The sequence below is a fragment of the Ochotona curzoniae genome, unplaced genomic scaffold (assembly GCF_017591425.1).
Source record: "Ochotona curzoniae isolate NIBS_2020 unplaced genomic scaffold, NIBS_Ocur_1.0 contig_523, whole genome shotgun sequence".
NCBI lineage: Eukaryota > Metazoa > Chordata > Mammalia > Lagomorpha > Ochotonidae > Ochotona > Ochotona curzoniae.
In genome coordinates this window covers 12551860-12579400 of record NW_024466459.1, presented here as the reverse complement: position 1 = coordinate 12579400, position 27541 = coordinate 12551860, and the positions used below count along the sequence as shown (strand labels likewise).

General features: G+C 59.3%; 2 protein-coding genes across 12 annotated transcripts in view; one reads left to right on the top strand and one right to left on the bottom strand.

Annotated features, from left to right (window-relative positions):
- B3GNTL1 (UDP-GlcNAc:betaGal beta-1,3-N-acetylglucosaminyltransferase like 1) overlaps positions 1–9522 on the top strand; it is a 71966-nt gene extending 62444 nt beyond the window's left edge. For 4 of the 8 annotated variants that reach the window (XM_040989915.1, XM_040989916.1, XM_040989912.1 and 1 more), the window contains 4 exons: positions 359–483; positions 3965–4100; positions 4181–4249; positions 4492–4920. In XM_040989915.1, coding sequence (XP_040845849.1) covers positions 359–483; positions 3965–4100; positions 4181–4249; positions 4492–4692 — 531 coding nt within the window. In that variant the 3' untranslated portion in view covers positions 4693–4920. Of the gene's footprint in view, positions 1–358; positions 484–3964; positions 4101–4180; positions 4250–4491; positions 4921–7592; positions 7689–8128; positions 8717–9493 lie in introns of those variants that run through there. The other 4 variants (XR_005884823.1, XM_040989914.1, XM_040989913.1 and 1 more) reach the window with 4 other exon arrangements.
- Positions 9523–13113: 3591 nt separating this feature from the next.
- TBCD (tubulin folding cofactor D) overlaps positions 13114–27541 on the bottom strand; it is a 133487-nt gene continuing 119059 nt past the window's right edge. For all 4 annotated transcript variants that reach the window (XM_040989881.1, XM_040989883.1, XM_040989882.1 and 1 more), the window contains 15 exons: positions 24982–25044; positions 24254–24327; positions 22108–22189; positions 20270–20388; positions 19510–19601; positions 19025–19165; positions 18505–18588; positions 17982–18140; positions 17766–17904; positions 16899–17020; positions 16302–16379; positions 15363–15452; positions 15126–15213; positions 14883–14992; positions 13114–13442 (listed from right to left, as the gene is read on the bottom strand). In XM_040989881.1, coding sequence (XP_040845815.1) covers positions 13124–13442; positions 14883–14992; positions 15126–15213; positions 15363–15452; positions 16302–16379; positions 16899–17020; positions 17766–17904; positions 17982–18140; positions 18505–18588; positions 19025–19165; positions 19510–19601; positions 20270–20388; positions 22108–22189; positions 24254–24327; positions 24982–25044 — 1760 coding nt within the window. In that variant the 3' untranslated portion in view covers positions 13114–13123. The remainder of the gene's footprint in view (positions 13443–14882; positions 14993–15125; positions 15214–15362; positions 15453–16301; positions 16380–16898; positions 17021–17765; positions 17905–17981; positions 18141–18504; positions 18589–19024; positions 19166–19509; positions 19602–20269; positions 20389–22107; positions 22190–24253; positions 24328–24981; positions 25045–27541) is intronic.

Here is a 27541-nt window from a genome sequence, read left to right as displayed (position 1 = left end):
GTGGCCGCACTGGGAGGTGGTAGTGGCCCTCCACCGGCCACTCTCCCCTGCGCCCGGGGCAGTTTCAGGGGGATCAGCCTGTGCTCAGGGGGAGTGCTTCAGGGGATCAGCCTGTGCTCAGGCTGTGGCTGCTGGGGAGCCCTGGGAAGGCAGGGTGTGTGAATAATTTCCAATTTCTCATTCCTGGCCCACCCTCTCGCATTTTTCCAAATTCTTTCCCACTCAAGTCAGGTGGAACTCAGCATAGAACCAGAGCAGGCTAGAGCAGGCAGCATAGAACCCTTGTTCCTGCCACCCTGTGCCCTCCCTGCCCCCAAGGAGCCTTGACAGAATCTGACGTGCCTCCTTGCTCTCGCAGGGGGAGCCCGAGGACCTGCTCTTCTTCTACCAGCACCTCAGGAAGGGTGGCGGGGTTGTACGTGTGGACCAGGACCTCCTTCTCTACCGCTACCACCCACAGGCGGCCACTCACTCCATCCTCGAGTGAGTAGCTGGGGACTCTGGCATGCTGGGCCAGGACCGGGGAGCAGAGCAGAAGGCTGAATTTCCTGGGAGACACGTGACCTCAGCTGTGCCCAGAGCAGCTGGGACCCTCGAAGGGCCCAGAGTGTCTTTAGGAGTTCATGTGCTCAGTGACTTGCCGCTCTCATTTCAACCTGATGTGGCTCCGGGTGAGGCCTGTGGCAGACCTTGGGATGCCATCCCCCCACCCCAGGGTGGACATGTCCTGCACACAAGGTGTCAGTCAGCAGCAAGGGAGCCGGCCATGACTCTCTAGGGCATCAGTGTGGCATAAAGCTGGGCTCCCTGGGAAGGGGGTGGAGTGGGGGGGCAAGGAGGGCATTTGCAGTCTAGGAGTTGCATTGTGTGTGTGTGTGTGAGAGAGAGAGAGAGACAGCGTATGAGTTCTTACCAACTCGCACTGCCAGGCTGCCACGTGTTCTGCTCGGTCTGGGGTGGAGGACACAGGCCTCCTGGCTGAGGGGAGCTGGACCTGCCCTGTGTGCTCTGTGCTGATGGCTGAGTCGTGTCAGACCCTCTGTTGGGAGGCAGATGGCCTGAGGGTTTGGGGACGATGTGTGGGTGGGCCCCAGCCAGGTGGCAACCACGGTGTGGCCTTTTGTTCAGCAGGACAAACAACCTTGTGGATGGAGTGTCCTGTGCTTCTCTCTTGCCTTTTGCAAAACCCAAATGCTCTGGAGAGAGCAGTCTGGACCCAGGCCAAGGGCTGAGGTCCTAGAAAGTGTGCTGAATGGTCACGGGCTGGGGGCTCTGCTGTCACTGAACTCGGTGAGCTCAGAGGTTCCGGCAGCTGGGTGTCCAGTGTGAAGGTGCTGGAAGATGCTGAGTATGCAAGGGCTTCCCAGACCACAAACGGCACCTTCTCGCTCTGCCCCCTTGGCAGGAAGCACGAGGGTCCCCGAGGAGGGCTCAGCCACCGGGGCTCCCATTCCCTTAGCGCATGCAGATGTGGGTCCTGGTGAGACACATTATAAGGCAGCTATACAAAATTAAGCCAGAAATCACTTACACTTACTTAAACTTGTTCCTTAAAAATTTACTAAAGCATCAGCAGAATAGACTTCAAATGAATAGGAAGGAAATGGGAGCAAATTATGATGAAACAGGGGCCAGGGATGCCAGCGTCTTATATGGGTGACAGTTCACGAACTGGCTGCCTCACTTCCAATCCAGCCCCCCTTTCCGTGTCTGGGTGCCTGGGCCCCTGCACCTATGTGGGAGACCTGGAAGAAGCTGCCTGTGTTGTCCTGGACATTATGGCCATCTGGGGAGTGAACCAGGGGACAGATAAGCTCTCGCTCTCCTTCTCTGTGTGTGTCTCCTTTTTAAAACAAATATTTAAAAAAATATGAAATATAAAAAATTAGAAAAATCAGCAAAATCAAGGGCGGGTGCTTTGACATAAAATTGAGAAAGGTGGAGAAAGACATGTAAAAATAAGACGCAGCAACCTTGGGAATGATGCCGCCACCATAACACCCGCAGGCAGAACATCAGTGATAATTACAAGTTAGGGTTCCAGGGCTGGGGATTGCTGTGGGTTAGCCACCGCCTGGGTGCCTGGTTCTCTCCTCTGATCCAGTTCCTGTCACCGTGCCACACTGGCAGGCAGCAGATGGTGGGAGACCCACAGTGGAGTTCCATGGCTGAGGTGGACCAGCAGATAAAGAGCGGTCATCCTCGGTCTCCCTGCCTAAGAAGCGGGAGGTACAAGGGCATAAAAACAAAATACCTACCCGTGGACTCCATGGCATCACACATGTTCTGTCCGTGATGTTAGGGTGAGGGTCCAGGGTGAGGAGCGCCAACCCAATGAGTGCAAGCGTGTCCCCGCCCCGGCTCCCTCAGCAGCCTCAGAAAGAGCACCCCGACACAGGCCACAGCAGCGGCACAGAATAATCTACAAGCTCAGTGATCGTTAGCAAGGTCCAAAGCCAGTGAGTGAAGTCTGCGCCAGGAACTGTGGGACGGGGTGGCCACAGGGATGGGGCCAGGGTCTCAAGCCCTGGACGGAAACAGCCGAGGCTCGGCGGGGCGAGAGTGCTCGAGGCTGGAGAGCGGCCCAAATCCAACCATGCCAGAACCCATGGGCTCTATCAGAACTGCAACTTTTACAAACAGCAAGCACCATAAGGAAAATGAACAGACCCCAGACAGGGAAAAAATACTCGTAAGAGAGAGAGTGAGAGTGTGTGTGTGTGTGTGTTCAACTTGACCAGCAAATGCCCAGTAAGAACGGGCAGTGGAGTGGAACACACATGGCTCCAGAGGCTGCATCCACAGCCAGAGCTGGAGTCAGCCCCAGGCACCTCCTGGGGAGGCCGAGCTTGGCCTCTGCGGGCAGCAGGCGGCAAGGACTTGGGACTCCCTGGCCTGGCAGAAAACATTCGGCTTTTTCAATTGCACACATTTACATCTTCCTGATGACCTAGCAGTTTCACTTCTGGGTGTTTACCAGAGACAGAGAGAGCATTGCACAACGCGTAGCTGTGAACAGCTGGGACACTGTCAGCAGGATGTCAGCGGGGAGTGGGCAAGCGCGCACACACGTGGGGGCTGCGCCTCAGCCTGACACCCACAGGAGTAGGGGCTGGTGCGGCAGGAGAGCCTGGCCGGAACACTGGGGACGCTTGTGGCAGACTGACTAGATGGGTGTCCATGGCAGGTGGAGGTTCCGCGTGCTCTGGGGAGGGCTGCCTGGGGACTCACTGGCATGGGCCACAGGTGTGTGTGCTGGAGCAGCTGCAGCTATGTGCTTGGAAACTGAGACGCGGAGGTTTCCGTCTGAGAGGTTCTGCCACGTGGCTCTGGCCCTGGAAGGCCTTGAGCAGACGGTGGCTTTGGACCTGTCTGCCCAAGGCTCATGTTTAGGTGTGTGCCTTGCCTCAGGGTTGAGGAGAGTTCACACACGTGAAGGGGCCAGGCCTCGGGGAAATGGGCGTGGCCACCCCAGGAAGCCGGGCAGCAGGCCAGGACCCGCACCTCGGCTGATGAAGCTGTGTGTGCACAAAACAAGTGACCTCATGTGAGTTTCGGTATGGGATTAAGCATCTTGGAACTGAGACAGGACTTGCTAACAAGTTGAACTTGTTCAGATTTCCTGTGGGGACCGTGCCCTGAGTCCTTTTTGTTTTACACCGAGAATGGCCTACGTGTGTGTCACTCAGCAGTCCCGCGCGGTGCCCACGGGGCTCCTGCAGGTGTTTCACCCGTGACCCTGTTAGGCGTGTCCAGTGCTGGTTCACATAACCAATGTGCGCATATGTTCCCAAGCAGTTCAGCTGCACGTGAGACATGCTCAAGGTTTATGTACGAGAAAGGCACAGTGGCAGAGCAATCTTCACCTGTGGGTTCACCAGGCCCGTGGCTTCCACAGGGCCTGGGTCAGGTGTGGGCAGCCTGTGGCAGGATCCAGCCCCAGCCGCCTTCTCCTGTGCTCCAGGACGACCATCTGGACCCACCGCGTGCACTTCCTGGAGGAGCGGGCCCTGCCCCACTGGCCCACCTTCACCATCTGGAATGCGGGCAAGCAGGGGCGCAGGCTGTACCGCAGCCTCACAGCTGCCAACAGGCACAAGGTGGGCCCTCCTCCCTTCCTTGCCCACCCCCCGTGCACACCTGCCCCACGTGTCCAGCAGCGTCCTGTCTGCCATCCCAGGTGGTCGCCTTCTGTGATGTGGATGAGAACAAGATCAGGAAGGGCTTCTACTGCTACGAGGAGTCTCAGGTGTGTAGGGTCCCCGACACACCTGTCTTCCATGTTCCTCCTCCTGGGCTGGGGTGCTGGGTGATACCAGTGTGTTCCTACTGGGTCTGAGTCTCAGGTTGGCCGCTCTGAGGTGCCCAGCAGGAGTGGACCCTGTCCATCAGTCTGCCCCAACTGCCCATGGTCAGTCACTTCTCCCCTTGCTCCCTTGCTGTGCCAGCCCTGAGCAGTCTGCAGCGCTGACTCCCTGTGTCTCCTGGCAGGAAAGGCCCCGGCCGCGGGTCCCAATCCTGCATTTCCGAGCTGCCCGGCCCCCCTTCGTCATCTGTGTGAAGCTGGTAAGTGTGAGGGCACCGTGGGCGCTGCTGCATCTAGACACGATTGTGAGGCAGGGAGGACCTCATTTAGGGAGCACGGGTTGGGTCTGCTTGGCCACAGTCATCCACAGCTTTGCTTTAGGCTAGCTCTGGTCCCATGTTCACCAGGACACCAGGGCTAAGACAGCTGGACATTGCTGGAGGCCTGCGAAGCCTCAGGCTGCTTTTCCTGCTGTATGCCTAATTATCCCAGCCCCTCTCCCGTTTGCAGGAATAGCGCCATGTGCACAGGCAGGGCCCGGGCTGGCTTTGCCCTGGGCTTCCCGTGTCCTGCACCATTACTGCAGTTTCGTATAGTGATTGGTGGTTGACAATGGTCTTCTTACTCTGTCAGGTTTGTCGTGTTTTTCTGAAGTAAATGTTATTGTCAGCTGCCACACACTTGGATGGCCTACGTGGAGGGCAGGTGGCGGCATGTGGGTGAGCTCCAGCTGCCTGGGTTTTATTAGAACCCGGGACAGGTGATGGCAAAGTCAGCAAGCATGTTTATGAGGTGCTGGCACGCCTGGTGCAGAGGTGGCACAGCCAGCATCCCTTGTGGGTGCTGGTTTGCGTGCCAGTTGCTCCACCTCCCACTCCTGCCCCCGGGGAAGCAGCAGAGGATGCCCTAAGTGCCTGGGCCCTTGCACCCACATGGGGGACCCAGGAAGTCCGGCCTGTGGCCTCACTCCGCCAGGGCCTGTGCACATGAACCCCGAACCACAGCACTTTACACCAACTTAGTTAAGCCTCCATGGTGTCTGGTTCCTTTCACTGCTGGCCACTCTGGACCCCACTTGCAGGGTGGTTCCCAGTGCTGTGGCCACCATGGCCCTGCTGGCAACTGAGGACACCTGATGACACCTGCCTGGTCTTGGGCTCACTTCTGGTGAGGTTTCTTTGGGGAACCCCGTCACCCCCAACTGAGCCGCTGGACTGAGAACTCCAGCTACAGGGGGAGTCGCAGGGTCTGTGCTCTGACCAGGGAGTGCATGTGTTGAAACTGGGCCTCCCAATGGCAGATCTCATGCACACCGGTGGGGCCTTGGCCCAGGCTGACTTGGCCCACCTCCTGTCCTGGCAGGAACAGCGGTCTTGCCCAACTGACCCACACCCATTCCAGCTCTTATTGTTGGGTGCTGTGGCCCAGCCCTCCCTGGTGCACCCCCAGACTCAGCTGTCATGCGTTTCAGTGGGTACTGAGCCCAAGCCCAGCCTGTCCTGCATTCAACCTGGCTCTTACAAGCACTAACAGGTCCTGGAGTCTAGACCAGACCCTGTCCACACCCGAGCCAAGGGACACTGCAGTGATGTCCAGTCCAGTCCAGATCGCTGCCTCCATACCAGCTCTCACACTCACCAGTGGGAACCACAACCCAGCCAGGGTGTCCCCTTAGCTCCCAATCAGGCCTGTTCCCAGCTACAGCTCTTATGCATGCCAGTGGTTACTCTGGCCTGGCATAGCCCATCTCCCCATCTTGGCCTTTGCCATCTGATGTTGCAGTGGCCCAGCCTGACCCCAGTCCCAATTCCTGCTGGTGGGTGCTACAGCCTAGCCCTGCTCAGTCTGCTCCCACCCCTAGCTCATGCAGCCTCGCACATGTCATAGCCTAGCCCGGCATGGCCGCTTCTCCATCCTAGCTTCTGCACATGCCAGTGGGCTAAGGTTGGCCCGGCCCTGCCCCCACCCCCTGAACCAACCCACACTCCTGCTGACAAGCAGAGCTGCCTCGCCTGGCCTGACCAACGTCCAGGCCTGAATTGTGCTCACCAAGTTCCCCCGCCAGGTCCACTCTCAGACCCAGATCTCACACGTGCCTGCGGGTTCTAGGCCCTCACCCGGCATAGTCTGCCCCCCTCTGTCTCAGCTTTTATGTGAGCTGGTGGATGTGGCAGCCTGGCACAGCCTACACCCTATTGGGTGTGCCTATGGGTGCTGCAGCCTGGACCAGGCCAGCCTGTTCCCTACCCCAGTACCCACAAGTGTCCTGGGGTTCCATGGTCATGCTAGCTCAGGCCGTCACTACCCCCAGCTCTTGAACAAAACAGCAGCTATTGCAGTTTCACAGTGGTGAGCCCATATATCCTCCACAGAATCTGCCCCAGACCTGGTTCTCTCACGTGCTGGTTAATGTCATGACCCAGCCTAACATTATCCGCCCCCTGTTCCGACACTGGCAGGTACTGAGGTCTAGCCATGCCAGCTAGGCCCCCCAGCCCGTCAGTGTGTGCCAGTGGCTGGTGTTCTGCGGTGGTCAAAGCTAGCCAGCCCAGCTCAGGTTTCCCACGTGAGTGGGTGCATTGGTCTGACCCAGAAAGGTCCTCCAGCTTCCCTCCTCCAAACCGCTTGGTCTCAGCGTCCTCACTGACCTGCAACTACAGTGGCCTTGTCAGTGAAGTCCCCAGAAGTCATTCCTCGCCTCCCACGGTGGTCCGCCCTCCCCACATGTAGGGTACGTTTCTTGTGGATGCTAGTCCCTGTTGGTCTTGCAAACGTGTCCCGCCATCCTGTGGTCTGTCCCCTTCTGTCACTGGGAGATGTCACCCAGCACTCCTGGACATGATTACCGCTGCTGGACCAGAGCCTGGGCTGGGCTGGGCTTGGCACCCCCAGAGTGGAGATGAGAGCAAGGAGGAAGGGTTTGAGAGGGCATGGTGGCAAACACTGACACATTTCTAGTTAGGGTCTGGGAGCGACGTGGCCGAGGTGCTTGTACGGTCCCACTGAGCCCCTCGCTGCTCCAGGCAGGAGGGTTAGGGTTGGGCAGCCTGACCAGCACAGGTACACAGCACCTGGGGTTGTGGCCTCGCTGTCTGGCATGCTGGGAGTGGCTGACAGTTTCCAGGCGCTCCCTCCCTGTGTGGTCACTGCGTGATACCTTGGCAGGGGTGCCTGGAGGCTCCAGGTGGTCAGGGAGAGGGGCAGGGACCACCTCAGAGGACCCTGGTGTCTGTCCAGCTGAAGCTGGTCTTGCTGGGCCACACCAGAACTTGTGCTCCCGCCACAGGACCTCACAGGGGGCGAGTTTGAGGAGAACCTGCGGTCACTGCAGCTGCGTGAGGGCCAGCACTTCGTGCACTTCAGCTGAGGTTGGCTACTCCAGGTGGGTTGCCAGTTCTTCCTCGTATTCTGTCTTCCGCTGAAGCATATTTTTGAGAATTCAAACACTACTTCCAGAGATTTTGATTCACTGTATTTTATTAACTTGCATGAAATACTTAATGTTTTGTCTGTTACCAGACTGAGAATGTGTGCGCAGACCGCACCTAGCGCGAGCTTTTGTGTTCCAGTCCATGCTTGGAGCATTTTGTCTCAGTGTGGCAACTGCAGAAGAGCGCTTGCAGTGCTGGGCTCGGCCACTCTTCCGAGGGCCCCAGACGCGTGCCCACGAGGAGCCACTGTCTCCAGATGCTTCTTACCGGAACCTCCCAGTAGCTGCCGCCTGCGTGCAAACACCTGTCCTGACTGGGGCTACCTTTGCTTGAGGCGTGTCACTTGACAACACGCAGTTACATTCCACATGGCTTTGTCTCTCACACATAGGTGCACTGCTGTGTCTGCCTCATGTCCATCATGCCTTCTCCCCAGGGTGCCCTCCTGTCTACCAAGCTCCAGGGTGTGGGCGCACAGACCAGACACTGCACATCCCACTGACTCTGACCCCGATTCCTGTTTTTAAAACCACATGAGGCAGTTTCAGGAAGTCCATGCAAAGTGGAACGAAGATGAAAAGCAAGCTTCGGTTCTCAGTGGACAAGCCCAGCCAGCTCCGAAGGGACTGGCCATTTTACATTATTAACTGAAGAAAAATGGTGCCTTTTAAAGGTCTTTTTAAACAAAGGACTGCAACTGGAGACACTTGATGCTAGCTGCTTGCCCGAGGTGAGGCGGAGGCGTGGGCCTGCCGCCCAGCAGGAGGGCTGCTCTGGCCCTGACTGGGACCACTGGAAACACTTCCTGTCTGTCCCAAACTCCTGCTGTGCGGAGGCTGCCTCCCGTGAGGCCCTGTGAGCTGAGCCACGGAGGAGCCTTGGGGCCAGCCAGGACCAGGTCGAGGTGAGCGTTCTGATCTTTAGCACCTATGTCCGCTCCTTGTCATTTCCTAAGATGTGTTTGGTTTTCCTTTAAATGCAGACTTCACAGACAGCTCTTCCATCTGCTGGTCCACCTCTCCAGGGGCCACCACAGCCATTGCTGATCTGAAGCTGGGAGCCAGGGGCTTCTTCCAGTTCTCAGACTCGGGTGCAGGGTCCCAAGCACCTGGAGCATCCTCCTCTGCCTCCCCAAGCCATCAACAGGGAGTCGGATCGGCAGTGGAGCAGCCAGGACCCAAAGCACAGTCGGTATGGGATGTGCTGTGTCGCTGTCCGTCTGGCACATGAAGCACCAGTGATAGCACTATTCTTATTTTAGAGAACTTACGTTCTGATGGAAGCCTTTTTCATACCGACATCCTGTATCTCTAGACAGATTCTATTCAGAAATACTGTAACAAGTTAGCTTGTTTTTGTACAAAAACTCAAATTTATGCTTAGTTTTTCATCATACGCACTTGTGTGTTAGCCATCATCTTTGCTCAGCATTCCTCTAAGCTGTACTCATCTGCCAGGACTGCGGCTGGGCCCCGGGCAGCGTGTGGCTGGGCTTGTGGCAGAACCTCAAGGCATGGACGCCCCGTCCCCTGTCAGGACAGCTGGGTCCTGGGCAGCGAGGCCTCTTCAACCCCACCAGCTACTGGCTCCCTCTCACACCCAGTCCCACTGCTGCTGGGCCTGCGTGTTGCCAGGCACTATCATCCCCCCACTGCTTCGGGTCACTTCTTCCGACCTCATTCTCCGCATCTCTCCCCAGCCGTGGTGTCTGCAGCATCTCCACGTCTAGACAACTTCTAGCTATTTCCTTTTCCAGGATGTTTTCACCTCCCAAGTGTGGCAAGTGTGTGGCAACGATGCCCGCACACCCACCCGCGGCTCTCGGCTTTGCCCACCCAGCCCCAGCTGTGGACTGAGGCGTGGGCAGGGCCTCCTGGTGTGAGTGCTCCTCACTCTCCTGGTGAGGGGCAGCTCTGGGGGCCCAGCTCCTCCTCCATAAACCCTGGCTCTGGGCCACGTGGCCTGCGTGCTCCAGGGATGCCCGCCCTGCTTCTGGTGCCTCTGCCTGCCAAGATGCCAGATCCACCTGCTTCATGTGACATGGCTGCACTCAGATCTTCTCCTCTATGCCCACTGAGGAGGGTGGGAATCCTTCTGGGCTGCACATGCTGCTGCCCAAAGGAATAGCCCTGAGATGCACTCGGTGAGAACATGGGCCCGTGACAGGACAGACCAGGCAGCTGCGGAGGAGCACCCGGCCACGCCCAAGTGGGGGCGTCTGCTGTCCACCTTCATCACAGCCTGGTGGACACACGGTCCCCATGTCCTCCGCTACACTGCAAGCATGGACTCTAATACCTAACCACTGCTCTCCACATGCAGTGTGTCCTGGGCTTTGTACACGGCAGACAGCACAGCACAGCACAGGCTCAGGCGCCCACAGCCAGTGCCGGGGCTGGTCACAGCCAGGCTTCCACTTGGACCAGGGAACTCTGCCAACTTGCCCACCAGAGCAGAAGTCCTGGGCGCAGGGGTCGGCAGCACGGTGTTCCTTGGGCTTCAAGGGAAATTCTGAATCTCCCAGACATGTGCCCCGGCTGCTCTGAGGGAGTCGCTCCTGCACCGAGTGCAGAGCGAGAATGGTGAACGTGTCCCGTGGGGCTGGACTCAGCAAAGCTGGCAGGAGGACCATCGGCCCAAACCTCTCTGAGTGGCCTGAGCCTGTCCCCACCCTGTGGTGTGACTCACCTGTCCCACGAGGGCCAGGGTGCTGACAAGACTGGCCACGCAACTGCCCGGTCCCTTGCTCTGTGCCAACTCTAGCTCCTAAGCCTGGGGGTGACAGCTGGTTCAGAACTGCCCACCCTAGGGCCCCTGGTTGGCCGCGTGAGCCAGGTGCTGCTGTGGGCTGTATGGCAGCCCAGGTCCCTGTGAGCAGGGAGGGCCCTCCCTGCATGGACAGGTTGGGTGCCAGCACGCTATTTACCTGCATTGTCTTCCCCCACCTCTGGCTTTAGGACAGGCCAGTGTGAGCAGCCACGGGGACAAAGGCGTGACCAGTCGTGTGTGCCCCACGCCCTGGATGTGTGGCCAAGCCCACGTGTGAGGGGGTTGGAGGGATCCCCCACCCCACACCCGCAGCTAGAGCTCAGTGTGTCTCTGGTTTGCACCCTGAGCTGCTCTATCAGCCAAGATAGGTCCAGGCCCTCGGGACCGGCTCTGCTGCTCTCGCAAGCATCAGGCCCAGAGAAGGACAGAGGTTCGGCTGCTTGGGGCAGGATTTTATAGGAAGCATTTACGTCTAAGTAGAGACAGAAGCATCCCCAGTGCCCCACCCATACCCTGCGTGACACAGGCTCCACGGCGGCCACCAGCGTCCAATCCTCAGCTCTCGGGACGAGCATCAGCAGGCTGTGGACAGATGTACAGGGTCAGGCAGGCTGGCGCCCCTCCCATCCGCTCCCCACAACCAGGACCAGTATCTTGGGGAGAACCTCCCCAGGTGCTTTCACCTCATGCACACCTGAAATTTTCCCCAATAAGAATGCAAGCAGCACATTTAGCCTGCGTGTCCACTGTGACCTGTTGTCCCACCTGTGTAAGGGCCAGATCTGCGTTGGAAGGGGACCTAACTACAGGCGCCTGGTGGCAAGGGAAGGGGAGAGGACTTGGGAGTGAAAGCCTGAGGGCCTGGAAGACCCTGAGTGCACGGAGAGGTGTCCTGCTGTCACCTCAAAGACCAGGGAGCTGGCGCAGGACCACAAGAAGGGGAGTGGTTTGGGAAAGAGCATCTGGAAACAGTGGTTCCCTCCACAGGTGGCCTACAGGTGCAGGGATCAACACCACAGGCAGACCGCCAGTCAAAGGTCCGATGGACAGAGTAGCACAGCTTCCCCAAGCTTCCTGAAGGACACAGACAGAACCCTGAGCAGCCACACTAGGCTCGGCCACTGCGGGGCCAGGACTCCCTGCACGCCCCCGGAATCCCAGTCCTCACCCGAGGTCAGCTTCCCAGAAGCAAAGGTCTGGGGCCATCGACCTGTGAGCACTGGGGAGCTGGGTGCAGGCCCCCACACCCTGAGGACCTGAAAGGGACCCTGGCTCTGGCAGTGGGAGGGAAGGGTTTCCAAGCCAGAGCCCACACAAGGGCTGCAGGCCCCCCACATCCCGTGTGCACTGACAGCATCTCTGAGGACACAGGAGCTGAGTCTGGGTGGGGTCCCCACAGCAGCTCCCCATCCACACACCTCGGTTCTGCCATGGCATGCAGCACGTGGCAGAGACCATACACCGAACTGGGCTCAGCCCTGGCAGACAGTGGAATCACCAGCATAGGATGCTTGTGACTGGCAACCTGTGGGCCACACGGGTACGAGGTGATGAGCAGGCCCAGTTCCCACCCTCTGGGTCACTGTGAAACGCTGGTAATGAGATGCCAGTGCCCCTCGGAGAGCTGAGTTGGCATGGAATGGTGGGAGAAAATTCCAGACAGAGAAGGAAGAGCAGATGAGGAAGGGAAAGGAGCATCCAAGACCGAGGGCATGGACAGGGTGTGCAGAGAAGTGGGTCAGGCACAGCAGGTGACATGGCCATTGCTCATCTGAGTCCTGGGTCCAGTCTAGCTCCTGCTAATCCACCTGGGACGGCAGCAGATGACAGCCCACGTTTGGGCACCTGCACCCACGTAGATGAGGATGGGATTCCTGGCTTGGACCCGGCCCAGCCCTGGCTGCTGCCACTGTCCCAGGAGCGGGTAGAAACATGTCTCCTCCAGCCGTCTGAGCACCAGCAAGTGGCTCCGTCGCAGGTCATCACAGTGGTCCGTGCCTCCTGAGCCCAGCCAGGCACCCCCCAGCAGACAGCCTGCAGGGTGGGCCCCCTCCGCCAGGCTCGGGAGTGTCCTCCAGCTACAGGGCCACGTGTCCCCCTGGCTCTCAGGTAGACTGACCAGCCGAGGCTGAGAAGGATACAGGCTGAAGGGCTGAGGAGACGCTGGGCTGTGTGGGTTGTGGCCAGGGCAAGGCTGACAAGAAGACCCAAGGGCCAGGACAGTCAATCTGGTGCTCACGCCCAACGTGTCACACGGCACCAAGAGGGCCGTCTGGACACAGGGAAAGTGTATCCCTTGGGTGGAGAAGCATCTCCATGGGATGAAAAGCTTTTAGGAAGAGGAGGAGGTGGAGTGGCCTCAGCAGGAGAGACTAAACAGCAAAGGGGCCAGCAGGCTGTGTGTGCGGACAGGACAAGGGGCCCACCCGGCAGGATGTTGAAGGCAGACCATGGGAGATGCAGACCAGAGCTCAGCAGGCCCCAGTACGGGGACTGACCTGGGGACAGCCAGGTGGCATCCTGACCTGCGTGGACGTCGGACCCTCAAAAGCCACACGTACTCAGGGCCTTGGGAAGCGGTGGGGCGTGTCAGGGGCCAGTGGTGGACACTGAGGGCTCACTCCATTGTGGAGGGAGGGACATCCACCACAGCTCGAGGCACACGTGACACGGGGAAGTGTAACACAGACAGGGTGCCCTCGGCCCTCGACACTGGATGGGGCCAGGCCCGTCCTGAGCTCCCGGGAGAAACTCCTGCCTGAACAGCCAAGCTCCTTAGGGCTCTGGGTCCCACAGCCCCCCTCGAGTTTTTCCGAGAGACCCACAGTCCCAAAGGAAGATGCGGGCCTACCTTGGAGACCAGCTGTGGCCTGGGCACGCCGAGGAGGTCACATAGGTGATTCCGCTGTCCCCTCACGACCGGAAGCTCTGCCTCCCTGTGGGGGCAGGTGGGGAGGGAGCATGAGGCACTGACACCACATGTGGGCAGAGGTCCGAGAACTGGGGTGACTGCCCGCATCCCAGGGCCACCCCCAGGAGGCCGTTGAAGCCAGGGGCTGACAGCAAAGGGAGCTGGCAGCAGGGGGAGCTTGGCGGGGCACACAGAAAGGCTGACTTTATCGTGGATTTAGGTTTGATTTGAACTTAGCCATGTGTTTAAGTAAAAGCAAAAGCTACACTTGGCGGTGCTGCAGAGGTACCAGGCCTTTCTGTCACAGAGAAGCGGCTTGAAGGTCTCAGGGTTCACATTACTGGGGAGGAGAGCCCCAGACCTCGCTCACACCCAACACTCTTAGCTGGCTATTTCTACACCCGTGAGGGGTTCTGTCCTCACGACCCAAGCTGGCCACGGCTTGTCCACGAGATCACGTGGTCAGTCCTCCCAGACTAGGAAACCATGAAGACACCTGGGCAGGGCAGGGAGGCAGATGGGGCGTGATGGCAGCTCGTAGGGCAGGGAGGGAGCGCGAACGGCAGCTCACGGCTCCGTGCTCCGTGAAGGAAATGGACAGACACCACCCCGGCTCTGGCCACCTGGCCCCTCCTGCTTCTGTCCCTAAAATGAGAGTGTTGAGACAACCTCCTTCCCATGTGGATGAGAGTGTGCAGGCATGTGTGGGATGCGCATGTTTACACATGGTGTGGGGACATATTGTATGGAAGAGGTACATGCTTACACGTGTGGGGAGATGGCATGCTTACACGTGTGTGGAACCACACCATGAGACGTCATGCTTACATGTGTGAGGTGTGTGTCTACATGTGTATGTGGGGCATATGTGCGGGGGCAGTGTGTTACATGTGTGGAGACACGTGCGTGTGAGATGTGCATGATTCCATGTGTGTGGAGACGTGTATGAGATGTGTGTGTCTACATGTGTATGTGGGGCGTATGTGCGGGGACAGTGTTACGTGTGGGGAGACACGTGGTGCTCACCTGTGCCTGCATATGTATGTGCATGTGAGCATGTCCAGATGTGTGCCTCACTGAAGTGTTTGCCTCCACTGTCACTGTTACTGCTGGGCACTGCTTCCAGAACCCCACGTGCCTGGTACCCCTTCTGCTCAGGCTCAGGCAGTCCTCAGTCCTCCAGCCCAGCACCCCATCTCCGGGGAGGTGGAGCAGCTCTTCCCACGCCCTGCTGCCCGCGAGGCCTCTGAACAAGCAGGCCAAGCCCTGGAGCAGGGCAGCAGCCCTGGGGGCTGCTCAGCAGGTGGGACAGCACGGTCAGCAAGGAGCCTGCAGATGGAGGCTAGAACCACCCAGCCCTCCACAGACACCTGTCCACCTGCATGTCCCAAGAGCCTCTCCCCATTCCTTGAAGGTTTGGGAAAAGTGAGGGTGGCGCTAACCCGGATGCAGGAGCCCCACTCACCACACTGTGTCGCTGAGCACCGCCATGACCTCATCCAGCACGTCCACGTCCACTACATCGCCGTAGGTCAGCACCATCTCATACACTTGGCTCGCCGTAGTCTTGCGGATCTTGGGGGGATAGGGCACTGCTGGGGAATCCCATCCACTGCCCCCCGCAAGTTCCCAGCCCCACTGGAGTTATCCAGCAGGTGGATCAGGGTCCACAAGCCTGCACACCACTGCTTGCACCCAGCCCGCTCACCACAGGGAATGGGTGGCACAGCAGCAGCAGCAGCTGCAGGAGCACTCGCTTCCGCACGTCACCACGGAACTGCACCATCCCGCAGAACCTGCAGAAGGACGGGATGGCGGCCCTGTGAGTGCCTGCGGCACACGTGTGTACACCCGAGGGCCTGCTGTGGCTGCTGCCCTGCAGCTCCATGGCAAGACCCCAGCTCCGGGGTGCACCCCCCGCTGCCCAGCCAGGCTCAGGACTCACACAGCAATGCCTGAGCGGAGTTTCTGCACGTCCCGGGATTTGCGGGTCTCCTCTTTACACAGCGCCAGCAGCCGCACGCAGAAGGGGTGGCTAGAGGGACAGCAGTCACTCAGGGGCAGGCCTGCGGCACTGTCGGCACAGCCGGAGGGAGGCCCCGACCACACCACAGACCACACGACCTGGGGCTGGCCATGGCCATCCCAGCCACAGCAGCAGCAGCTCCGTGGACCAAGGGTCCCAGTACAACTGCAACCACTCTGGCCTCTAGCTCCATCCTTGGGCTGTTGATCCCTGCAGTCAGTCTGACTTGCCAGGTACCTGAGCCCCTCTGCCACTAGCAAGCCACACTGCTGCCAGCTTAGCTGGACCGACGGTCCCTGCCCAGGGCCTGGCCTCAGCATACTCCGTGCCTGTCCACTGCAGGGTTGGTGGGCTGCCGGGCACTCAGCAGCCTTTCACGTGGGGGATTTTCCCACCATGGCAAAAATGCAGTGCTCAGCCTTCCTGCTTGGAGCCTGCAGCCACAGAGCCAGTAAGAACCCTGCTGCCCGGCTCTGAGCTAGCCCCTGGACAGACCAGCCCCACCGAGGAAACCTTCTGGCCTAGAAAGGTGACCGTTCCCACCCCCTGCCCACCCCATCCCCGCACAGCATGCAGACCAAGGGCTCCGAGAAGGCTGGCACAGCCACTCACTCAGCCTGCGGCGGGCCCCGCTCTCCACCAGGGGTCACTGTGCACCACTCCACCCCCAGCCAGACCCCTCCCTGCTGGTGGACCCATAGGGCAGATAGGGAAGAAGCCTGCAGCCCCCAGCCCCTGCCCTCATCATCTGCCAGCTAAGTTTATTCTGTGTGAAAACCAATCCGGGAGGCACTAAATGGCCTCTCAGTGTGACTGGGGAGCAAGCAGGGGAGGGGAGGAGGTGCTGGGGGAACTCACTTGTCCTCTGTGGTGAAGACCTCGAAGCACCCGTTGGCCAGCATCTGGTCAAGCATCTTCAGCAGGGACACTGACACCCTGAGGGGAGGAAGGAAGCTTGAGGCCAGACGCTGCTAGGCCTGCATGGGGACCTCACCTGGCACGTGTTCTCCACGGAACAGGACAAGGTCAACAGCACAGCCGGTACAAGGGGCCCAAGCCACACGGCTCCGCCACCCCCAGGCCCAGGACATCCCAAGCCCTTCTTGGCAGGGTCCCAGATGCCCAGAGGTGTTCCTCGGGGACAGGCTCCTGCTGCTGGGTTCTGACTCCCCGGGAGGGCTCACGGGGCCCTGGGTTCTGACAGCAGAGTCTGGGGTCTCTACCACACCTCTGTGTGGGAGCAGGCCTGGGTCCAATCTGCCCAGCACACCGCCTCATCTCCACAGGGCTCCTACGTTCTGGTCCTTTGCTCACTGCTGAGACGCAGCACAGGAGTGGGCCCAGACAAGGTGTGGGGACCCAGGTTCACCGTCCAGATGGGTCAGCTTTCCCCAAGTCCCTACGGGAACTGGGTTGGAATCCCAGCACTTCCAGGCCACAAGGGACATCATCCACCTGTCATTCAGAAGATTGTCCTCGAAGACCTGCAGCAGCGTCTCACCGAAGCTGGCCAGGGCCTGTGGATCACCCTGGATCCCCTTCATGTACTCAAAGAGGCTGTGAGTAGAGTGCCGGACCTGCAGCAGGACGAGGGCCAGACCACCGTGAGTGCCGGGTCCACCATCCCGACAACAGCCACAGAGCTGAGGCGACCAAGCGACAAACACATGCTGCAGACGCCTGGCCAACAAGCGCAGCTCTGGAAGCTGACAGCTGGACACTGGCCACAAGCCAGGGCTGTGAGGTCCTGCCCCTGGCACCGGTGTGAACCGAGGGGCATGGCCAGCGACCCCGAGTGCCCAGCTCTGAGCAGAGCACACCAGAGAAGGCAGGAGGGTGAAGTGACCCCAGCACTCACAGAGGAACAAACAGACCACCCTGTGCCGCTGGCCTGGGCACAACACGCCTTGCAGCCTGACCCTGCTCTCAGACAACGGAAGGAACAGGCCCATCTGTGTGCAGGCAGAGGCCTGCAGGATGCCCCTCCGGGGAACATGGACATGGGCTGCCGGAGGGCACGGGAACGTCCACCACACGTTGGCAAGCTGCCCAGGGAAACACGGATGAAGCCAGTGCTCTTTAGTTACACTGAGACCTCAAGGACGGCTTGGAGCTGTGTGCCCTGTTCCAGGCCAGGACCTCAAGGGCTGCCCATCCCATTCCCACCTCCCCAGCCTGACCCTGGGCCATGGCGCTGGGAGTGCATGGCTCCTTGACCCCAAAGAGGAAGTGTGGAAGCCCCGTCTCCCACTGGCTCTAAGGGGGCAGGCACTCCTGCAGCTCCACTGAATGCCCCACCAGCCTAACCCTCAACCTCCTCACCGTGGACTCGGTTAAGCCTCCCACGGACACAGCCAGCCCCAGCAGGACGTGGTAGCGGTAGGCAGGCAGCCCCAGTAGCTGAGTCACACGGGGGAAGGCCTGGGAAGGCGCGTTCCAGTTCACAGAGGCTGCGTCAGACCTGGGAGAAGCTGTGTATGAGGCCACACTGGGCAGCCAACACATGGGGAGCCCATCCCTACCCACATCCCCCAGTACCTGGGAAACAGCTGTTCCAGCTCTCCTCGGTGAGGCACGTGTGGGACAGGAGGGTCATCAGAGTGCAGCAGTGTCAGGAACACATGGCCAGCGTGAGCACGGAATCGGTCGATCTTCTCACTTGCCTGCTGGGCCACGCAGCACATGACCTGCTCACAGCTGCGACCAGGGACAAGCCTTAGTACAGTGGCAGGTAGAGGACCCTGAGGACCAGCCTGCCTACCCTGCCCCCAGCGCCCAGGACCAGGCCTGCCCACTCTCAATCCAGTGTCCCCACAAGGCAGGTGCACAGCACAGGTGTGCTCAGTACACACTGATGAACAGGGTGACTGTCAGAGGATGAGGGAGATGAGAAGGAGGGAATGGTTGGGAAAGATGGAGGGTGCGGGGAACATGAGGACATGGGTCCAGGAATCGCCACAGTGGGGGAGGGAGGCCAGCAGATGGCTCTAGGACAGTGTCTGAGGAAGATGCAGAGCAGGGCGGGGGTCAGTGGAGAGCACAGGGCCTCTGGGACACTCACACAGGGGCCTCGAGCAGCGCCGGACAGCCCCGGGCCAGCAAAAGCGTCAGCTCCATCAGGCTGGTCATGGCGGCCTCCCGGACCCTGAGGGACAGGAGACATGGAGAAAGCCACTTGGGACAGGGTCCAGCCTGGTTCCACAAGCTGCCCAGGACGCATGCAGATTGTGCAGCCCTGCTCCGACCATGGAGATGCATGTGCGAGACACGTGGTGCCCAGAGGAAGGTCATGGTGCCCAATGATCAGCACACGCCCAGAACAGGTGATTGTCCCATGAGCCTTTGCCCCTGACACTGCAGTTCGCAGGATGCCACTGGCTATGTTTGCGCCCCTTGAGCAGGTGCAGGGAGCTTGCTCTGTATAGCGCAGGCCCGGACAGGCACCCTCTCGCCCCACACCCATGCGTGCAGAGCACAGAGCACTCAGCGGCTGCCTACCGCCATCCCTGAGCCCATTCCGGCTGAGTGCCAGGAGAGCCCAGGTCCTCGGGTGGGGGAGGACAACACACACGGCCCCTCACCAAGCGCCTATGTCCCCGCGGCTGTCCGTGGTGTAGTCATTCATACAGTTCAGTAGCGCGCGGTACACCTGGGGCACATTCTCCTTACACAGGGTGTCGTCGGGGCTACCATCTTCTCTCACTCCCACGGTCTGGCAAACCCTGGAGGGAAACCCAAGATGAGACCCAAGTGGGAGCTTGCGAGTTCTCCCTCTAAGGAAGGCCTGAGGGTCTCAGAGCCCCCTCCCATGGCCTGGCCAGTCCCTGCACCTTCCCTGAGGGTAGGGGACTCAGCCACGCTGGAAGCAGGAGGGCTGCCTGGACACAGGCTGGCCTGTGGGTCGTGTGAGTGGGCACAGGCCTCAGTGGAGAGTGTCTGGCCCAGAGCTGCCGCCCAGACTTGAGGAACACCGAGGGTTTTCCACAGAATGGAACCAGAACACAAGAGAGTCCCCTGCTGGGACGACACATGCTTGCCCGTGTCCAGGCTGGCCCTGCAGACTCACCGGGCAATGGCCTTCAGGCCATCTCTTCTGGACTCGGCAAAGTTCACGTCCATGGGAGAGATCTGGGTCACAGAGATCAACCCCGAAAGAACCTGAAAGCAATGTGCCTGGAGCTCAGAACCATGTGCGGGGTAAGTCCCCAACAGCCGGTGCAGGCATGAGGAGCCACTGGCCTCCTCAAGGCCAAGGTTCCCCTGTCTGCCCTGAGCTCAGACCAAGACAAACGAGGAGTTTCCACAGCCGGCAGTTGAAGCAGCAGCTGCACAAGCAGAATTCAGTAGGAGGCACCCAGTGTGTGCCCTGGCCCTGGCAGGGACAGAGTAGATTCTGGGTGCAGCTGGGCCAGCTGCAACTGAGGCCCTCCTGGGGAGCTCTACATGAGGACAGTGCTGAGGCAGTGCAGCCTCAGGTGCAGCTACACCTTGGACCTTGGCTCTGAGCACGAGGAAGACCGGGTCAGCAGCCCCAACACCCTCAGACCCAGGGCCCTGCCCATCGGCACTCCTAGCTCAGGCCAGCACCATGGTGCCAGCTAAAGTCACAGAACTAATGAGTCCTAAGCAGCAGGCAGAGACCCCCGGCCACAGCTGACCTGGGGGAAAAGAACCAGGGACCAGTGCAGGCTGAGTCTCCATTCTCACCTCTACAGACCAGCACAGCAACCGGCACCTCCATAGCCACAAGCCTGCCTGTGTCTGCCAGGCTCTGACCCTTGGCCCACCCTCACGCGGCCCCCTCGCTGTCCACATGGCAGCCTCACCTGCTGGAGCTGGCCTTTCAGAAGGAAGTCGGGAAGGGCTCCCAGGGCGAGGGAGAAGCCACAGCGCGTATTCTCATCAGGACTCCGGAGCTCGGCCAGGTATTGGCTGACCAGCTCCTCTGAAAGGCAGCATGGAGCCTCGTGAATGGCAGCAGCGCCAGCCACATGGCATCAGAAATGAAGCCAGGACCCAGCGGCGTGGCCTAGCGCCTAAAGTCCTTGGCCTTGAACAAGCCGGGATCCCATACGGGCGCTAGTTCTAATCCAGGCAGCCCCACTTCCCATCCAGCTCCCTGCTTGTGGCCTGGGAAAGCAGTCGAGGACAGCCCAAAGCCTTGGGATCCTGCACCAATGCAGGAGACCTGGAGGAAGTTCATGGCTCCAGACTTTTGATCGGCACAGCACCAGCCGTTTCGCTCACTTGAGGAGTGAATCATCGGACAGATCTTCCTCTCTATCTCCCCTCCTCTCTGTATATCTGACTTTGTAATAAAAATAAATAAATCTTTAAAAATAATAATAAAAAGGAAAAAAAAAGAAACGAAGCCAGGAACTGCTCCAGCAGACAAACTCGAAGTGGCGCACGTCATGAGGGAGTCTTATAAGGTGGCATAAAGCTTGTTTCAAAAGCAAGAGAGATGCACTTCCATTTATTTGCTGGTCACCCCCCAGTGCCCATGATGGCTGGGTGCCGGTCACCCCCAGTGCCCATGACGGCTGGGTGCCGGTCACCCCCCAGTGCCTGTGACGGCTGGGCCATGGCCAGGTCTCCCCAGGGTGGCAGCAGCGGCTGGAGCCAGGACCACAGCTCCAACACCTCCCCTCCGGGGGCTTCCTCTAAGAACACAAACTCCAGGCACTCCTCTTTCATCTACGAAGAACAGAGAAGTGATGTCTCCCCTCAGCAACTCAGCCATTTGCCAGCCAGAGCTCACCAGAGCAGAGAGGAACTATAACAAGAACAGCAGCAGCTAGCAAGAGCCAGGACTAAGGGCCAGCTTTGGGACAGAGCTTCCATCTGCTGGTTCACTCTCCAAGTGGCCACAATGGCTGGAACTAAGCTGACCCAAAGCCAGGAGCCAGGATCTTCTTCTAAGTCTCCCACACAGCTGCAGGGTCCCAAGACCCTGGGAAAGCAGTGGACAGTGGCCAAAGGTCTTGGGACCTTGATCCTACCAGCAGTGCCAGGACCCAGCTCAGCACTGCCACAGCCAGCGCAGGAATGCCCTGGAGAGTGAAGAGCCACTGCACTGGGCAGCAAGGGGCAGTGAGGGGCAGTGAGGGGCAGCAAGGGACAGTGGGAGCCTCAGCACTGGGCAAAGCTGGTGGGCAGTGGCTTCACACCAGTCTTCCAAGAGCACACAGGAGCAAATGTGGGGACGGGGCCACGTGAGCAGGAGACCCAGAGTGGTCGGCATCTTGGGGAGTGAATCTGCAGACAAGAGCTCTGTGTCTCTCAAAGGGAAAAGAGTGTCCAAGTAGCAGAGGAAGCATGAGCGAGATAGAGGGCCAGGGAGACAGTGGAGCAGGCAGCTTGGAGCCTTGAGGGGACATGGGGGGAGGAGGTAGAGAGCCTGGCAGCTCAGGGCTTGACAGGAGGGATCAGGACTGGAGGGCTCGGGTTCTGATTCTGGACACAGTACAGGACCAGGGGACGCCGCACACCCAGGAAGGCGACAGAGAAGAAACCTGCCTGGCCCCGGGAAGAATTGAATGCACAATCTCACATGACTGGACCCCTTCTCCCTCCCAGCCCAACACCCACCGCTGCGCTGCCCAGCTCCTGCCCTCCTCCGCCCTACCCGCAGGCCCCATGAGGGCCCACGCCGTCCACTCACCCTGCACAGCAGGACTGGCCTTCCCGGGCTCCTCCATGTAGTATTCTCGGCAGAGGGCGGCCAGCGCCGAGACAGCCATGTCCTGAACAAAGTGAGATGTGAGCACCCCCAACTTGGCCTTGACAGTCACAGCTGCTGCTGCCCACTGCTACAAGGTTGCCAGCAATAAGAACCAGAGGGTATCCTCCACACAGACACTGTGGCAAAGCTCACAGAGCCATGAGCTGCCCATTCCTCCCCTTTGTGGTTCTTTCCTAGGACCTCTGTCTGGACACCACGGGCGGCACAGTGCAGCTCTGTGACAGCGTGAGCCACAGAGGGTCAGTGTGAGCTAGAGGGTCAGCGTGTGTTACAGAGGGTCAGCGTGTGTTACAGAGGGTCAGTGTGTGTTACAGAGGGTCAGTGTGAGCTAGAGGGTCAGCGTGAGCCAGAGGGTCAGTGTGAGCTAGAGGGTCAGAGTGTGTTACAGAGGGTCAGCGTGTGTTACAGAGGGTCAGTGTGTGTTACAGAGGGTCAGTGTGAGCCACAGAGGGTCAGCGTGAGCCAGAGGGTCAGTGTGAGCTAGAGGGTCAGCGTGTGTTACAGAGGGTCAGTGTGAGCTAGAGGGTCAGTGTGAGCTAGAGGGTCAGCGTGAGCCAGAGGGTCAGTGTGAGCTAGAGGGTCAGAGTGTGTTACAGAGGGTCAGCATGCACCACAGAGGGTCAGCGTGTGTTAGAGAGGGTCAGCGTGTGTTACACAGGGTCAGCGTGTGTTACAGAGGGTCAGCGTGAGCCAGAGGGTCAGCGTGAGCCAGAGGGTCAGTGTGAGCTAGAGGGTCAGAGTGTGTTACAGAGGGTCAGCATGCACCACAGAGGGTCAGCGTGAGCCACAGAGGGTCAGCGTGTGTTACAGAAGGTCAGTGTGAGCCAGAGGGTCAGCGTGTGTTACAGAGGGTCAGCGTGAGCCAGAGGGTCAGAGTGTGTTACAGAGGGTCAGCATGCACCACAGAGGGTCAGTGTGAGCCACAGAGGGTCAGTGTGAGCCACAGAGGGTCAGTGTGAGCCACAGAGGGTCAGCGTGTGTTACAGAGGGTCAGCATGCACCACAGAGGGTCAGTGTGAGCAACAGAGGGTCAGCGTGTGTTACAGAGGGTCAGTGTGAGCCACAGAGGGTCAGCATGCACCACAGAGGGTCAGTGTGAGCCACAGAGGGTCAGCGTGAGCCACAGAGGGTCAGTGTGAGCCACAGAGGGTCAGCATGCACCACAGAGGGTCAGCGTGAGCCAGAGGGTCAGTGTGAGCCACAGAGGGTCAGTGTGAGCCACAGAGGGTCAGAGTGTGTTACAGAGGGTCAGCGTGAGCCAGAGGGTCAGCATGAGCCAGAGGGTCAGTGTGAGCTAGAGGGTCAGAGTGTGTTACAGAGGGTCAGCATGCACCACAGAGGGTCAGTGTGAGCCACAGAGGGTCAGTGTGAGCCACAGAGGGTCAGCGTGTGTTACAGAGGGTCAGTGTGAGCCAGAGGGCCAGCGTGAGCTAGAGGGTCAGAGTTGTTGAGGTCCTGTAAAGAACATGGTTGGGCAGGGTGCTGGGGATGGAGGGACACCAGGCAGGGGCACCTCAGGAATCAATCTAGAGGCCACCAGAGGCTTGGCAGGGTGGAGCATTGGCGGACCCCAACGGCCTCCAGGAGCCCCACACCCTCGCCACCACGGGCAGACAGCCAGAAGAACCTGGACACCAGGTGTCTGCCCTCAAGCTCTGGAACCCCGCAGGTTCTCTCCTGTGCCCACCACGTCGGGAAGCAGCTTCCAGCAGAGGGCTGGGAAGAGGGGCACGGCACAGCCCTCGTTCGCAGCCACGCTGCCAGCCACTACTGTGGACGGACTGTGCACAGCAGCTCTCACCTGCACTTGTATACCATGGAGTTTCTGAAACTTTCAAACCTACGACTCAAGGACCAGCAGAGCAGTTATCAACCTAAATGGATGAATGCCATGGGTAAAGCAGCATGGCAGTGGGTGACCGATGGCTGACTGGTGGGTGACTGGTGGGTGCCTGGTGGGTGACTGATGGCTGACTGGTGGGTGCCTGGTGGCAGCTGCCGGGGAAGGCGGCACCCAGAATCCCCAGTCAGCACCCCAGATGGCGGGGCGCAGCGCTCACTCTACCTTGACCTGTGTGGAGCTGTGCGACATCAGACGCAGGTTCCTCAGCGTGTCATCTATCAACCACTGCCAGCCACCTGTTGGAGACACGGACTCAGTTAACCTAGCTGAAACAGTCAGCAAATGCACCTCGCACCGACTCTTCTGCCGGAGCCTCAGGCAACCTTTGGGGCTGAAATCTGCTGAACTCAGAACCTACACTGCAGAAAACCATCTCTCTCATCAGCATAAACTCAAATAGTCAAATGAGACCCAGCATCAGACAACACACACTAAGCACACAGTTGAGCAGAGCAGAGAGCTGGTGCTGTGGTCAGCACCGGCTGCCAGCTCCGCTCCACTTCCAATCCAGCTAATACTCCTGCAAAAGCAGCGGACCATGGTCCAGTGTCTGGGCCCTGGAGCCCTCAGGGAAGATCCCGGAGCCCCTCCTGGACAGCGGCAGGCCCCTCGGGGGAGAACCCGGAGCCCCTCCTGGACAGCGGCAGGCCCCTCGGGGGAGACCCCGGAGCCCCTCCTGGACAGCAGCAGGCCCCTCGGGGGAGACCCCAGAGAGGCAGTGATCAGTACCCCCCTTTGGGTACTTGTCTGCCTAGGACAAAGGACTGGGCTGACATGGCAGCCCGGGTCCCCAAGAAGGGGCGGGTGTAGGCCACCTTCACGTGTGGGGAAGGGGTGCTCAGAACTCAAGCCACAGCCCCACTGCTGAGTCACTAACACGGAATACTCACCAATGACGGCGTCACCTTTGAAAGGCATTCTGGAAAGTGACAAGTTTTCTATTAAAACGCACACTAGGAGAGAAGGACAAGTCAACGTTATCTTCCCACAGGTGCCATCCCTGTCCTGTGACCTTGTACTGCTGGCACCCAGCTCCCGCCTGGCCTCCCTGCCCCAGGACTGAGAGCCCTCCCCTGACTCCCCAACCTCCTGGTCCATGCTGTGGCAGGAAAAGAACAGGCCGGACCTAGAGCAGCTCGGGCAGCTGGGGCAGGGAGGCCTGTGTCCTGGGCTTCACTGACCCCATCAAGGACACCTGGAACACAGTGGGGCACAGCAGAGCCTGGGCTGAGCAAGGCTCGGGGGAGAGACCCTGAGCCAAGGGACCGCTGACATGGGAGCACCCGGGGACCCACAGGCACAGGACAGGCAGGAGGTCAGAGCCGAGCCGTCGAGGCCCCAAGGGGCAGGTCCTGGGGCAGCTGGGAGGCCACGGCGCCAGCATGCTCCACGGAAGTGTGGTGTGACCACGCGGGTTCTATGAGGCTGTGTAGCTTCACAGAAGAACCTGACTCGGTGGCACAGACTCGAGGACCCGTCCTCATAAAACAGCCATCCCGGGACCCCGCGGAGTGGGGGGAGTCTGACAGGCCACGGCCCACTGGGTGTGCCACAGAGGCCTGCCCTCAGCAGCATGCACTGACCAGCTGCTCCGGCACAGGCTCTTCCCTAGCAGTTTTATGTCTTACTCCCTCAGTGCAATACACATGTCCTCGGCTCCCCACTAATCCCACACTGTGAAGACAGCACCTTCCTGTCTCTTTCTGCTTAGGGAACTACCGCCGAGTCTCTCAGGGCTGGAGGACATCTGAGGAGGCTCTGCACACACACTCGGGCTCTGCTTCAGAGCAGGGAGGGGCGTGAGCCAGGACCCTCAGCAAGACTGTGGAGGTGGCGGTGGGCACGTAGCAGCGGTGGGCAGCAGCTGATGGCCAAGTGCCTGGACCCTGACACCCTTGTGGAGTCCAGGGTAGAGCCCTCCAGCCCTGGCCCAGCCCTGCTCACTGTGGCCACTTGGGCAGTTTTCAGTGCACAAACCTGCTTTTTTTCCTCTGTGTTTGTCCCTGTGGTTGTCAAACAAGCAAATATTTAACCCATGAAAATACACTCAACTCCAGCAGAAATCAGAGAAACCAACATTAAAATCAGGCCCCAGGCGCAGGTGTAAAATAATGAAAATGCTGGGATGCCCACACTGCCTGTCGCAGGGCCTGAGTTTGTGTCCTGAATTTTCCACTTCTAATCCAGCCTCTTGCTAATATGCACTTTACGAAGTAGCAGGCAATGACTCAAATACCTGGGCCCTGCTGCCCACGTGACAGGCAGACGGAGCGCCTGGCCCTGGCTGGGATGCAGAATGGACAGGAGATCTGTCTCTTTGTATCTCACCCTCTGCCTTCCAACTAAATAAATGAACACATAAACCTGAGTAAGTAAACAGGGATACCGGCTTATGCTGGCTGAGTATCTGGAGAAGGCACAGGAAGGCGGGCAGGTACGTGGGAGGTACTCCTTCTAACACAGGGGGGACTGGGACATGCCTGGGTTCACAAAACCACAGACACACAGGCTGGGCAGCAAAGCCAGACACAGCCCAGGGTTGCTCAATGGGTGAGGGGCTAAAGGCTCTCGAGGGGCTGCAGTTGCCAACCTCAACACACAGTGACCTGCCAGGTCCGGGGATGAGCAGCTCTCTGGCAAAGCAGCATCCAGCCCGATACTCAGTGCCTGCACTAGACACAGATCCCACCCTCACCAGCATGAGGCTCCACAAAGTCAGCAGAGTCCTGCACCCAAGAAAGCCCATGCCCAGGCTGCACCAGGCGTGGGGAGAAAAGCACACAGGCTCTCTAGGCAGCCAGGCCCAGGCCAGCGGACAAGAGCAGACAGCAGGACAGAACAGGACACGCCAGAGACATACTGGGATACACCAGGGATATCAGGAACATGGGACACACTGGGGATGCACCAGGAACATGAAGGACATACCGGGAATACCAGGAACACAGGGGACACACTGGGGTATATCAGGAACACGGGGGACACACTGGGATACACCAGGAACACAGGGGGCACACTGGGGTATATCAGGAACACGGGGGACACTGGGATACACCAGGAACATGGGGACACACTGGGATATGCCAGAAACATGGGGACACACTGGGATACACCAGGAACATGGGGACACACTGGGGATGCACCAGGAACATGAAGGACATACCGGGAATACCAGGAACACAGGGGGCACACTGGGATACACCAGGAACATGGGGACACACTGGGATATGCCAGAAACATGGGGACACACTGGGATACACCAGGAACATGGGGACACACTGGGATACACCAGGAACACAGGGGGCACACTGGGATACACCAGGAACACGGGGACACACTGGGATATACCAGGAACACAGGGGGACACTGGGGTATACCAGGAACACGGGGGACATACTGGGATATACCAGGAACAGGGGGACACACTGGGATACACCAGGAACATGGGGA